The sequence below is a fragment of the Netta rufina genome (assembly GCF_964035555.1).
Source record: "Netta rufina genome assembly, chromosome: 1".
In the NCBI taxonomy this organism is placed as follows: Eukaryota; Metazoa; Chordata; class Aves; order Anseriformes; family Anatidae; genus Netta; species Netta rufina.
In genome coordinates, this window is record NC_140123.1 from 8,372,294 (window position 1) to 8,387,105 (window position 14,812).

A 14,812-nucleotide genomic window follows, 5' to 3' on the forward strand; every position below is an offset into this window, starting at 1 on the left:
GACCCCATTTACCACAACACTTTGAGCCCTGCCTGTCAGCCAATTGCTCACCCATCCTATGATGTTTTGGTTTAGCCGTATGCTGGACATTTTGTCCAGTAGGATCCTATGGGAAACCATGTCAAAAGCTTTGCTGAAGTCCAAAAAGATCATATCAGCTGGTTGCACAGAATCACAGAATCACAGAATTTCTAGGTTGGAAGAGACCTCAAGATCATCGAGTCCAACCTCTGACCTAACGCTAACAGTCCCCACTAAACCATATCCCTAAACTCTACATCTAAACATCTTTTAAAGACTTCCGGGGATGGTGACTCCACCACTTCCCTGGGCAGCCTGTTCCAATGTATAATAACCCTTTCGGTAAAGAAGTTCTTCCTAAGATCCAACCTAAAACTCCCCTGGCCCAAATTAAGCCCATTCCCCCTCGTCCTGTCACCAGGCACGTGGGAGAACAGACCAATCCCCACCTCACTACAGCCTCCCTTGAGGTACCCATAGAGAGCGATAAGGTCACCCCTGAGCCTCCTCTTCTCCAGGCTGAACAAGCCCAGCTCCCTCAGCCGCTCTTCGTAGGACTTGTTCTCCAGGCCTCTCACCAGCTTCGTCGCCCTTCTCTGCACCCGCTCAAGCACCTCCATGTCCTTCTTGTAGCGAGGGGCCCAAAACTGAACACAGTACTCGAGGTGCGGCCTCACCAGAGCCGAGTACAGGGGGACGATCACCTCCCTAGCTCTGCTGGCCACGCTGCTTCTTATGCAAGCCAGGATGCTGTTGGCCTTCTTGGCCACCTGAGCACACTGCTGGCTCATATTCAGCCGACTATCCACCATCACTCCCAGGTCCTTCTCTGCCTGGCAGCTCTCCAACCATTCCTCTCCCAGCCTGTAGCTCTGCTTGGGGTTATTGCACCCCAGGTGGAGGACCTGGCACTTGGCCTTGTTAAACTTCATGCAGTTGACCTCAGCCCATCGGTGCAGCCTATCCAGATCCTCCTGCAGAGCCTTCCTACCCTCAAGCAGATCGACACACGCACCTAACTTGGTGTCATCTGCGAACTTACTGAGGGTGCACTCGATGCCCTCGTCCAGATCATTGATGAAGATATTAAAGAGGACTGGCCCCAGCACCGAGCCCTGGGGAATGCCACTAGTGACTGGCCTCCAACTGGACTTGACTCCGTTTACCACAACTCTTTGGGCCCGGCTATCCAGCCAGTTTCTAACCCAATGAAGCGTGTGCCAGTCCAAGTCAAGAGCAGCCAGTTTCTTGAGGAGAATGCTGTGGGGGATGGTGTAAAAAGCTTTGCTGAAGTCAAGGTAGACCACATCCACAACCTTTCCCTCGTCCACCCAGCGCGTCACTTTGTCATAGAAGGAGATCAGGTTCGTCAAGCAGGATCTGCCTTTCATAAAGCCATGCTGACTGGGCCTGATCACCTGCTTGCCCTGCAAGTGCTGCGTGATGACTCTCAAGAGGATCTGCTCCATGAGCTTCCCTGGCACTGAGGTCAAACTGACAGGCCTGTAGTTTCCCGGGTCTGCCCTCCGGCCCTTCTTGTAGATGGGCGTCACATTTGCTAGCTGCCAGTCGACTGGGACCTCCCCCGATAGCCAGGACTGCTGATAAATGATGGATAGTGGCTTGGCCAGCTCCTCTGCCAGTTCTCTCAGTACCCTCGGGTGGATCCCATCCGGCCCCATCAACTTGTGCACATCCAAGTGCCGTAGCAGGTCACCAACCACTTCTTCGTGGATGGTGAGGGCCACATCCTGCTCCCCATCCCCTTCCACCAGCTCAGGGTACAGTGTATCCAGAGAACAACCGGTATTGCCGCTAAAGACTGAGGCGAAGAAGGCATTGAGCACCTCCGCCTTTTCCTCATCTCTTGTAACTAAGTTTCCCCCCACATCCGGTAAAGGATGGAGATTCTCCTTAGTCCTCCTTTTTGTGTTGATGTATTTATAAAAACGTTTTTTGTTATCTTTAACGGCAGTAGCCAGATTGAGCTCCAGATGAGCTTTGGCCTTCCTAATTTTGTCCCTGCACAGCCTCGCAACATCCTTATAGTCCTCCCTAGTGGCCTGCCAACTTTTCCAAAAGTTTCCCTTTATTGACTAGATATCATAAAACGAAATCACATTTGTTAGGCAGGACCTACCCCTCATGAACACATGTTGGCTGGGACCAATGACTGCAGTGTTCCACAGAAACCTGCTCTTTGTTTACAGTAGGAGGGACTTTGCTCCCCCAGCCTCTATCTACAGGTTCAGGGAAATGAAAGACTTGGGATGCCTGATGGACAGTGAAGACTGAGGCAAAGAAGTTGCTGAGTATCTCAGCTTTCTTCATGTTTGTCGTTACCCGCTCACCCTTATCATCCACCAGAGGAGGTGCACTCTCCTTGGCATTTCTTCTCCGAGCAATGCACCTATAGAATCCCTTCCTGTTATTCTTGGCATCCCTTGCCAAGATCAGTTCCATCCGTGCCTTGGCTTTCCTGATGTCATCCCTGCACATCCAGACTTCATCTCTGTACTCTTCCCAGGCCACATGTCCCTGCTTCCACTGCCTGTGCATTTCCCTGAGGGCAAGGGGTACGGAGGCGAGGCTGGAAGGCCGTGCCCTGCAAAGGATGAGGCCGATCTGACCCCAATTCCCTGCGGCAGTAGCTCTGCTGGGCCTTGGTAGGGACCATGACGGCAGAGCAACCCAGAGCTTCCCGTAGCATTCGGCAGTGCTTAGGTCTCTTGCGCACTGGCCCCCTGCAGCTCCTGTCCACTGAAAACCCTGCTGTGGGCTGGATGTGCCCAAAGGGAGAACGTGGGGCTACGATGGCAGCAGAGAGTGCCAGCACTCCCATCCCCACCTGTGAAATGCCAGTGGCCAAGGAGACTCCCTTCTAGGCCAAGCCTTCTCCCAGCTTGCTCTGCTTTTTAGAAATAGCACCCGACCAAGCAGGGAGGCTCATTCCCTGCCAGCTTGCGTGGCCACCAAGGAGCAGCTCTTACTGTCCTTCTCGTTTCCTCCTTACAGGGATCCCTCCTGCTATTAAGAGCAGGCTGCTCACGCGCCAGAGTGACTCTCCAGCCAGCCTCTCCAGGGTGACGAGATGTGGTGTAAATGCCTGAAGTAACTAGGAAAATAAAACTAACATTCACATTTTTAGGAAAAGGTACAGCATTGAAGAGGCTTTCAGGGTAGGGCATAACTGCATTACCTGAGCGTTCCCTAGGCTCCCAGCCTTAGATGCTATCGCGCTGGGGAAACTTGGTGTTCTAGCTCTAAGGAACAGCATGGAGCGTAGAGTGGAGTGGAGACACCACGGCTAGGCTCTGTAATCAGGTGGGGCCTCGATTGTTCTTGTGCACAAAGCTGCACTTTTTGCCACCCTAAGCCAAAGACCTGTCATGTTTTGACAAATGCTGTACCCTAGTGTACTTTTTGCTCATTATAATATTATTATAATACCAAAACACACCTCCATCCCAAAAGCTACCCGCCTCCAAGGTGTGACCACCCCTCACTGAGCATGCGCTCTGAATTTCTCGGAGCCTATTACTTTAAACGGAGACGGGAAAACTTTACACCAATCATAACCAAGATATGCTTGACTAGAGCCACTCAAGCTCCACCTAAAAGATAGAAAATAATATAAATTGGCCCAAGAAAAAGGGGATGTTAGGGAAGATACCACCGTCAGGGGAGATACCATCCCGAGGACAACATCCTTAGGACCTCCTGACTCCTGGGATCAGTCGACGGGCTGAGCCTCTCTTCCCCCCCCATTGGGACGCCTTTGGGTGAGATCTGAATACTTGCTTATAAACCTCTATAGAGTCTTTGATCCTTTTAACGCGTTTATTTCTAGGCTGCGCACCTGTAACATCTGTAACACCTGCAACACCTATAACACCTATAACATCTATAACATCTGTAACATCTATAACACCTGTAAATACCTATAACATCTGTAACATCTGTAACACCTAAAACACCTATAACACCTGTGTATTTTATGCATACTAGCTTGCTTTTGCAGACAGTCCCTATCACCGGCAATCCAAAAGAACCTGATTATCTGTTGCTATAATAAACCATACTTGATTGCATTGTGATAACTCTCATTGAGTGCAACAAGGGTGAGGGTGGTTATCCGTGATAGTTCAGTGTTCTGAATCTGACCAGACCCCCAGGCGGTTAATGCATTTTTGGTGAATGTCCGAACGGACCCCCAGATGGTTAATGCGTTTTTGGTGAATGTCTGAACGGACCCCCAGGCCGTTAATGTGCTGATGGTGAATGTCTGACTGGACCCCCAGACGGTTAATGTGTTTTTGGTGAATGTCCGACTGGTTCAGTATCCTGAATCTGACCGGGCCCGTAACGGTTAATCAGCTACACCCCTTAACGCGACACGGGGGAGGCAGTCAATCTCTGCCTTGGACCAGATGAATCAAATCATCCCATGACATCTGCCCACACTTGATTGCAAGCCATCTGAGCACTAAGATACTTTTTGCCTTGCTTCTTCACTTTCCTGGTTGCTCCTCTACTTATTCTGCTGAATTATCCCTTACTGTCTTTGAAGACTCATGTTCCTCAGCACACCGTAGCAGAGCAGCAGGAGCCTGACTTCACCTTTAAGGCCACTCGCTGTCAGGCCCTCTCACAGATGAGCTCTGGTAGCATTATCTTTCCCAAGTGAGTATACTTACTTCTGTGGCCCCTGACTGACCATATAGAATCTGGAGGGGTTGGAGATGAACAGCTCCTCAGACACCCCAGGGGACACAGAGAAGATGAACAAGGGAGTAGTAGTGAGGATGGAGAAAGACACTAAGAGCAGGCAATGTGAGAGCTGGCTCCTGGCAGTGCTTGCAGGTCCAGCTTTTGCTCTACCTATAAAAATGTCGTCCCATTAACCTGCAGCTTTTCTCACTTTGACCCATCTGATTCTCTTACTCACCCCACTGCAGGGGAGTGAGCGAGCAGCTGTGGGGCTCATTTTATAACCTATTGGGGTTAACTGACAGGAGATGGCAGCAGTGTTCAGGGCTGAGTTCATGAGATGAGGACGGGTCTAAGGAAACCTCCATTTTGGGGTCTCTTGCTGAAAAAGGCAAGTATTTGTGAGTATGTCTCCAGCATCCCAGAGCCTTCCTCCTTTCTCTTCCCTTCCTTGGGCTGAGCAAGAAGACTTACGTATGGAATGAACGTGAAAGGTGCTGGCATGTACAAGCTAAATATTACTGGATAAAGGCGGCAGTAACCAGCCTCAGCCATGCTGCATATGAGCTGTGAGAAATGAGAAGAGAAGAGCTGGCAGCAGTCTCCTCTGTTCTTTCCCATTTCTGGCTGGGAACACGATAAGCCCATCGGGACAGTGTTTGTTTGCAAGGGCCGTGACAATTTTGCTGGGCTGGGGGAAGCCTCCCTGGGCCTCTGTGACACACGCAGACCACCCCCAGAGGACTAGAGCCCCAGCAGTGCCTTTGGCTGTGGGCAGCACATCCTTGCAGTGCACAGCAGGAGATGCGGTGATGCAGTATGGGGTGGGCATGTGTGCGTTGGGGAAACTCGATCCCGAGAATCACTGAGGTTAGAAGAGACCTTCAAGATCATCTGGCCCAAGCATCCCCCTACCACCAGTATCACCCACTAAACCATGTCCCTAAGCACCAGGTCCAACCTTTCCTTGAACACCCTCAGGGATGGTGACTCCACCTCCTCCCTGGGCAACCTGTTCCAATGCCTAACCACTCTTTCTAAGAAGTTTCTCCTAATTTACAACCTAAACCTCCAATGGTGCAACTTGAGGCCATTCCCTCTAGTCTTATATGTGAGAAGAGGCCAACCCAAAACTACTGATACTCCCTGGGGGTTGAAAACTACGGATATTCCCTGTGGATATTCATGGCATGGCACCAGTTAAAGAGGTTGTTGGAACAAACCCACACACCCTGGACCTGCTGTTTTAGCATAAGTCTTGCAAGAATGATCCTTTCAGTCACAGATCACTGTCAGTACCTTCCAGGGGGTTCTCCAAGCACTTTCGGTTTGGATTCCAGCTGTACTTAAATTACTTGTTGAATGTTAGTGGGGCTTTGGAAGCGTGTGGGGTGAACAGTACCTCTGTAACTACAAGTGCTGGGAGACTCCTGACAGCGGCAGGTTTCAGAGAAGACAGCCCATAAGGTCTTCCAAGAGTGGTAGGAGCTACTCCTGTCTTATGTGAGGGTGACTGGTCAGGGACCAGAGTGTTAGAAGATAATGGCAATGTTTTGTGAGATTCTTGGTTTTGGCAAGAACTCATTGAGCATTCTTGCTGAGAAAAGGAACCACATGACTATTTTCAGCCTCCGTCCTTGGAGGAGTCCCTGCCTCCTCCTGTACCTGTTGTTACACAGCTGAAACGTAGTGTTTTTAAACCTGTAGAGGGAACATCAGTGTTCATGGGGTTCATGGGACTTTAAATGATGGCAAAGCCTGTAGTGCAAACTGACTGGGATGGGCTGGAACTATACTTTGCCTTTCTCTGTGGAGTACTGACTGCTCAGTGTGGACTTTATTTTATCCCGTTCATGTGATCCCACAGAGAAAAGGCAGTAGCAAGTAAAAAAGTACTTGGATTCATTTACTTTTATCGTTCTGCAAGGCTGGAAGTGCATTTATATCAGCAATGATATGGACCACGGGAACTGATGGAAAAAAATGAGAAAACAGTTCTCATGAATCTTATACATCTTGTGTTTGCATGGCTGTGGGAGGCCACGTGTAATCATCAATAATGAACGAATCGTAATCGGGACTATAAATAAGCTGTTTCACAAAAGCTTCTTTGTCTGCTGGCTCAGGGTACCAAGAAGCAAGACCATGCTTGTAGGCCCAGTTAACAATCTGTGAAAAGATAAGCAAAAAGATCTGATGAAATAACATTGACATGTTACAAAGTTAAAACCAACTGCAGTTTAGCACTGGCTGTGTTTCCCCCCCCTCCTTTTTTTTTTTTTTTTCTGCCCTCAAAATTGTGCCCGGTTTTGCACATTATTTCTCTTTAAGCAACCCCCTGAGTAGGCTGCACTTCATCCCTTGGGTGAGGGAATGCAAACTACCTGCAGTTCCTGGCTGTTTAGAAATGCTTCCCCTGCCCTGGCAAAATGGTTGTGCTGCTCAGTTAAAGAAGGTGAGCAGCCCATTAACCACCTCTGCTTGTAGTCTTAAGCTCCCAAGTTACGCTGTGCATCTCTCAGTAGCTCCTAGCAGGCTAATGTGATTCTCAGTGGGTGTCCCTTGAAAAGGAATTATAAATTTCATGTATGCAGGGCACGAATCCCATAATTAGACAACAAGCCCAGATCTGGAAGAGTATTTAGATGCTTAGATCCCTATCAAACTCAGAAGGAAAGGTTCCAAAATAGCAATTTGGAACCTAAAATCTTTTGGCAACTTGCTTCATGTTTGATGTCGACCCTAAACCTGATTTTTGGAAGTGCTGAGCAGTCACAGCTCCAAGCAATAATGTAGAGCTTTGTGAGCTGTGAGGCATCCAAAATCAGGAGATACTTTTTAAATGTGGCCTTTAGTGATAGAAGAGATCAAAGAAGCACTTCTGTCTGGAAGGATTCCCAAGAATCATTGTGTTAGGCTACAGAATAAGATGATTTTAAAAAACACAAAACAAGAACAATGCCAGGGCTATTTATGCCCTCCCTACCACAAAAAGTGGAAATAAATGAGTACTTACTTTGACAGCGATTTTGAAAGACACCTCTCTGATACTGTCCAAGGGGGGATAGAGTCTTCCTTCTGCAAGATTCTGTTCTGTCACCTCAGCAGCAATAGACTAGAAAGAAGAGGAAGACAGTTTACAGAGATGGTCTCAAGTGTGTGCTACCTTCACTAGGATCACCCAACACATGGTTGAAACCTTGGCATCAATGGAGCTGGGATTAGTTCTCAACTAAGTAGTTCTGAACTACTCAAAATACCTGTGTGTATATATTTCATTACAGACTTAAAACTGCAGCCAGAACAATGGAAGTGCTGTTTCAGGGCAGGTAATGAACAAAATCAGAATCACAGAATCACTGAATGGTTGAGCCTGGAAGGGATCTCTGGAGGCCATCTGGTCCAACCTCCCTGGCTCAAGCTGGGCCACCGAGATCAGATTGCCTAGGACCATGTCCAAAAACTTTTAAAAATCTCCATGGAGCGGAGATTCCACAGCCTCACTGGGTAAAATGCTGCTATAAAGGGTAGCAGCTGTGGTCAGTGAGGGGAACCCTGTTGCCACTCCTGCAGGTGCCTTCACAGGTGCAACGAAGGATGAACCTTGCTCAGGACTTCCTTCCCATGGGAAAAGCCATGGCTTTTTGCTGATGATGTGCAATTTTCATGCAATACTTCACCAGGTTAGCTTCTTGAATTGCCTTAAGTATGTGCATGTGCCCCTTATAATAATTTTTAAGAAGAGTAGTTATTTGCCACTTGGAAACCTCTGCTGTGAGGAGGAAGATATCATCAGAGATGTGTCGGACTCCGCAGGCAATGACTCCCAGTGCCACTCCTGGGAAGACATAGGCGTTGTTTCCTTGGCCAGGGAAGAAAGTCTGTCCGTTGGGCAGGGTAACCTTTGAGAATGGGCTCCCACTGGCAAATATTCCTCGGCCCTGATCAAAGAGAGAGAAAGAAACGTCCAAGTTCAGAAGAGACATCTCATATGTCTGCTGCTTTCTATGATGTATACTCAGGAAACTCTGATGACCAGGTAGACAAATGTCCAGCAAAGCCACCCCCTGCTCATACTTCAGAAAGGCCTGGTCTCCAGAGCCATAAACAGTGTCATGAACAAAGCCACTGAGCACTGAGGGGGTGTTTGCACTGCCCAACTGCAAGTCACGCTGCAGGCATGGCCAGAGCATGTCTGGAGCCCCCATCTTCCCTGTGCTGAGATCCAGTACCTCAGTGAGGCGATAGCACTGCTCCGCTGTGCACTCCGCTTTACTTGTGGGGTTGCTCAGGGCAAACACGATGGGCCTCTCATTGAAGGTTGCCATGTCCTTCAAAATCTTCTCAGTGAAAGCTCCCGCGATGGCTGCGACACCTAAAACAACAGAGGAGTGAGTGGGTGCTTTCTGACTGAGAGCAGCGAGCTGCACTGATCCCTCCTAGACACCTCTGTCACAAAATAACTGTGGGAGGCCTCCATCTCTGGAGATGCAGATGGGAATGTTTCTTGTGTTATAGAGAGATTAAAAGACTGTCTCAAAATACAGCCATTTGCTCCTCCACATCTCCTCCTTGCAGCGCAGGGAGGGATCAGGGTTTGGGCTGGTTTGGATGCAGCTCTCAGCACTTTGCCTCCTGAATACTGTCCTCATCCCTGCCCCGCTTGCCTGGGTCATGCTCGTTGCTGAAAGCCCCAGATCCTGCCTGCAGTGGTAGCTCCATCTGCTGCCCATCTGGGGGTCTCCTACAGAGGGAAAACCTCTGTCCCACAGTTGAAGGGAATGATGTGGAGAATTCAACTGATAAAAAGGGGAAAAAAAAAAAAAAGAAAAAAAAAAAAAAGAAGCAACCTCTTTATTTTTTGACTCTGAGAACAAAAGGAGGCCCTGGAAGAAAGACAGAAACTCTCCTAAGAAGTGCATTGACATGAAAAGGTCATGTTAAGGGAACTCCACCTATAATTGCTGTAGGCTTCACTTTCTGCACAACCTCTTCCAGCGTGTTCATACTGGGGTGGTCCTGGGCAAACATTTCTTTCTCATGGTTCAGGTGGCTCCTGCCCTGTGAGGGAAAAGGAGTCAAACTTCATACTTCTGGCAAAAGGTGGAGACACAATGTAGTAACTCATCAGTTTGTTTCATCTCTCTGCCCTCCTCTTAAACCAGGCTCCTTAGAGCAAGCCCTCAGCATCAGACAGCCAGGCATCGAGCAGTCAGTGTAATGTCATGTGGGGCTGGTCTCCACTCATCTCACCCTCCAAAATACACCCATCGTGTGGAGAAAGGAATTTGGCTGCCAGGGCAGAGAAGTCATGCATGCAGCACAAGTCTCCTCCAGTCTTAGAAGGGATGGGGGCAGATGCCCTGAGGACCCAGAGAGTGCAGAGCAGAGCTGGGCCAGGCTGGATCACCAAGCAGGGCACAATACTGCTGTTGTAATGCCCCATGTATCCAGCACGCACGACTTCCAGTGCTGCTTGAGGCCGTGATCATGTGCAGTTGCAATGCCACTGAGACAGCAGTGCATCACCCTACCACTTTTAGGGGCTCATCCCAAAGCACTGCCTTTGGGATAGCCAGTGCTGCTGATACACTGTTACCACCATGAGCCCTCCGAGAGCTGGAACAGCTCTGCTGCCACCAGTGAAACTGCAGCCCTTGCTCCAGGGCTGAGCAGGGTTCAAGGTGTCTGCCTGCTCTGGCCTCTCTCTAGCTTGCAGGAGGTGCTGAGGAAGTGGAGATTAGCTTTGGAGACAAATTTACCTTGACAATCAGTCCCTTGGAGTCCACCATCCAAATTTTTTTGATGGCATCCTCTCGTGAAATTCCTTCCTTTTCCATGGCCATGAGGATGAGATGAGCTATGCCCATCGCAGCCTGGAACAGAGTAAATAAACATTTCATTGGGGTAGTAACATCTGATCGGAGCAGATTTTGAATGAGAATTGTGTTGGGTCCTCCCACAGCACTGCACAAAGCTGGGAGGCTTTCTACTCTGCGGTTGTACAGTGACACACCTTACCCAAAGTCCCGCAGGTGGGCAACAGCTGAGCCAGGGCCTGGACCAACTTCTTTTGTTCACAGTCCAGGCTTCAGACAGTTTTTCCTCCTCTTCTTTCTTTGTGCACACCACCAGACAGACTATCTGAGTGCTACCTGACTTTCTGGCCTGCAGGCAATACGACTGACTCCACAGAATGAGTTTATGTTCTTAAAATTCTTTAAATCTCAATTCTTGCAACTGTGTTGCTTAAATGCTCTGGTTTACCCTAAATACCAACCCTGAGGATTCAAGCTAGCCTCACTGACAGCCTCGGAGCATCCAGGAGGATTGTCCAGGACTCACAGGTCAAGATGTCACTGAAAAATTCTTGGTAACTTCTATGCAGCAGCAAGATCCACCTGTAGGCCCCACTCCTGACCAGTGACAAGGAACCTGATTCTGTGCTTTGCCTTCAGGTGGATGGGCCTTGCAGGAAGATTCATGGTTGACTTTTCCCTCACTAAATTTGAATTTAGGTGATATTTAAGGACAAACTCAAGAAAATTCCTACCTCTCCAGCTCCCTGGAAAACAAACTTGTGGTCTGAGAGCTTGTTCTTTGTGATCCTTAAGGCTGCAAAGATGCCAGCGACTGCAACAGACGCAGTGCCTGAAAAGAGAGAAACACCATGACATGGGGATTTGGCAAGGGGATTGTCTGTCCTACTGATACACTGGTAGAAACCTTGTGGGAGGGACCACGCTCTTAAACCACCGGGATTTTGGCATTAACTTTTTCTGAGACTCAGTGTCCTTTTGACTCCATGTAGAGCGAAAGTGGTACTCTCCTGTCTTGCAGGAGTCTTTGAGGGTTAATACTTCAAAGTAGGGAAGGCACTCTGGTCCTTTAGTGACAGAGTCTAAGGTGCATGTGACTTGTCTAAGATCAGACAGAGATCACACAAGACATCTGTAACAGAGCTGCAGACTGAACTTGGGCACCCTTGTCACAAAATCTTTTGTGATCATGGAAATACCATCATCTTCTCCTCACTCACCTTCAGATCACAGCACTTTCTGCTCTCTTTTTACTTCCCTGACTCACCCCTGACTCAGAGGCATCACATCTACCTGCCAAGCATTAAGGAGTGTCTGGGAACATGAGTTTGTCCCAGATTGGTGAGAAGGAATGCAATATGTGGAGAGCAGACAGTACTGTGATGTGTACAGCTTTCCATCCATCCAGGGAGGCAGATGGCTAGAGTGAATAAATCTGCCTTTACCCCACATCAGTCACATTTAGTGTTCATCTAATGTTCTATCCCAGGTGACAGAAAACAGTAGAAAGAAATCAGTAAGGCATAGGGTAGTTAGGGTTCAGGCACTGGTGGTATCAGGTCACCTGGGCACGCTGGCTACAAGTGCTAGAGGTGGACTAGGAACGAAGGAGGCAGTTTTACCCCTCTGCCTTTCAAAGGATACTACTTGGGATCTGTCCCCAGCTCTGATGTTGCTCTCTCCATTCCTATCTTCAGAGCTTTGTGTGAAGGGAGACCACAGGTAACAAGTCTTGTGTTGTGCTGGGGGGACAAGGAACCCTTTTAGGCTATTAGGCTATTCTGGTTTCACCAAATTTCCAGCATTTCCTCTTTTCCTGGCCTTTTAGTTGTTCAGCACGCCACTGAGATCCCTCGCAGCCCTGGGGTGCTGCCAGGCACCAGCCAACAGCCAGGGAGGGAAAATCAGAGCAGCTCATGAGCAAAGCGTGCCCATGACCAGTGAAGCCAGCAGATGGTGCTGCTGGATCTGCTGAAGACAGAGAAAATAACGAGCTTTACGGCACCTTCTCTTCAGTGTGACAGTCACAGCTTAGGAAAGCTTACTTTCCTGGTATATCATGGTGTTAGGAAAATGATTTTCTTTCATTATTTCCTTGCATGCACGAAACCTAGCGGGAGCACAGTTGTTCTGAACGAGAAGTAACTTTTATTAACATAGCCTATTTTGCATAAGGAACCCATTTAAGAACAAATTAAATCTTTTTTTTTTTTTTTTTTTAATGGCTAAATGAGACTTGTTTGCCAGTACCACCATCTCACCAAAGTCTTGCTTTTGTAACTCAGATGAGTTCAGTTCTCTGAAACTGAATAATTACTAGACCTAACAGGGACTCTAGTTTAGCAGAGGTGGCAGTGGCCATGGTCCTCCAGCAAACATTAGCACCATAATGTCTATGCACGGCACCCAGGTACAGAATGGCAGCAGCACTGTTTCTTACTCAGGAGGGCATTGCAAGTATCCCTGTATTAGACAGAAAATGGACCAACCTAACAGTTTAATATTGCAGGTTGTGGTTTCTTAAACCTCTTTCTTGGAAAGAATCACTCAAGACACTCACTTCAGCAACAAGGATGAGTTCCCTTTGTTAGCTCAGAAAACTGTTTGCATAAGTTTATTTCCAGATTCAGACCATCTGGGTCCAGTTTAAAAGGATGTTGATACCAAAGGAACCAGTCAATCAAATCTCCCCTGCTTCAGTGTTAATGTTTGCCAGCTCAGACAACTGAAGTATACACATGAAGGATTTCCTCCTGCTTCTCTTGCTCTAAACCTCTGCCTCTTTAAGCTATATAGAGAGTAATATATTTACCTGGAAAAATGAAATGCCACATGAGTAGAAAAATTAGAGTAGAAGACAATGAATATACAAGGAATTTATAGGAATGACAGATAATTGCATAGATGCATTATATTAGATTTTGCTTTTTTGGGGTGTCACACAGGTAGCCCATGCTCATTCTCTGCATTTCAGTAAGTCTATCAGCAGCAGCACTGCTTTGCTACTGCTAGGGACAGGGGCTCCTCTGGAGAAGGCATGAACCTGTCCTTGCTAAAGCAGAGACCTGATCTGGGTCAGATGAAATGCACCCTGAAAGTGTCTCTGCCACCACTGTTTTTTAAGAGACGAAATAACCCACCCTGGCACTCAGAACTGCAAAGCAGTGGGGAAAGATCAGGGTCCCACAGTTCTCAGCAGTGCCAACCTTGTGGTATACAGTAGAAAACGAACACCTTTGTATACGCTTACACATGCTCCTGCACTATCTCCCAGGCTTACTTTGTACAGAAATCCCCAAATCCCTGTGTGGGTAAGTGATCAGAGGGGAAAATCCCAGGGTGGAGCCATTACAGTTCAACAGTGTGTCAGGTCAAAGCCTCAGCAGCAACAGATGCCTGGGGAGTATTTAAAAGAAAGAAACGTAACTGGAGAAATACGTTTCTCTTAGTCCCGACCCAGGCAAAGTTGTTTTATATCCTATCATTGTCCAGAAGTCTGATGGGACAAATGCTGGTATCAGCAAACCCATTTAAACAAGAGGAAAATACTCATGGGACTTTCAACAGAGGGGCTCTGAGTCTTTTTAAGCATGTCAGTAGCAGGAATTTGAGGAGCAGGATGTGGAGAAAGACAGGGTGCACGGATCCATCGTGCAGAGCAATGTGTGTTTTGTGGAGCAGAGCCGCATGGGACAGGGCACGCCGTTGCTCATTCCCCCATGCCTGCATTGCAGAGCAGACAAACAACAGGGCTCTGCCATTCCTAATCCTCCTCCTCTCTCTCCAAAGTGCTTATAATCCTTCCATGTCTCCTAAACTGCATCAAACCCCATTACTCAAGTAACAAAGTTACGGTACCTTGGCCTTAGTTCAATATTTTTCTTTGATAATTACAATTTCTGAGCATGTAACAATAGAAGCATCTCTGTGGAGAAGAGTTCACAGCTGGTTTGTATAAGGAATTGGCTAATCACTGTAGTGCAATTCCAAAAAGACCACAAAACGAGATGGGGGAAAAGAAAAACCCTCACCATGAGTTGTGGCAAGGGAAAAACAACCACCCTTCAACACATTAGCATATCTGTTTTCCAAAGAGATTGAATGCTGTTATTACAGATAACTACTTCCTAAGTAATTAGCAAGAAGCAGCTTGGCTGATCTGCATCCGAGGTGAGATATGGAAGGGCACAGAGAGAAAAAGGAAAATGCTCACAAAGCATCCCATCTGTCCAAGAGTCAAAGTGAATGCTAAATAATATCAC

General features: G+C 47.9%; 1 protein-coding gene across 1 annotated transcript in view; it reads right to left on the reverse strand.

Annotated features, from left to right (window-relative positions):
• Positions 1 to 6,683: 6,683 nt before the first annotated feature.
• The window catches only part of ME3 (malic enzyme 3), a 123,082-nt gene continuing 114,953 nt past the window's right edge, over positions 6,684 to 14,812 (reverse strand). Inside the window, exons 8-14 of the mRNA XM_084282485.1 lie at positions 11,285 to 11,382; positions 10,494 to 10,607; positions 9,687 to 9,792; positions 8,964 to 9,106; positions 8,499 to 8,672; positions 7,748 to 7,846; positions 6,684 to 6,900 (exon numbers count right to left, since the gene is read on the reverse strand). Coding sequence (XP_084138611.1) covers positions 6,739 to 6,900; positions 7,748 to 7,846; positions 8,499 to 8,672; positions 8,964 to 9,106; positions 9,687 to 9,792; positions 10,494 to 10,607; positions 11,285 to 11,382 — 896 coding nt within the window. The 3' untranslated portion in view covers positions 6,684 to 6,738. The remainder of the gene's footprint in view (positions 6,901 to 7,747; positions 7,847 to 8,498; positions 8,673 to 8,963; positions 9,107 to 9,686; positions 9,793 to 10,493; positions 10,608 to 11,284; positions 11,383 to 14,812) is intronic.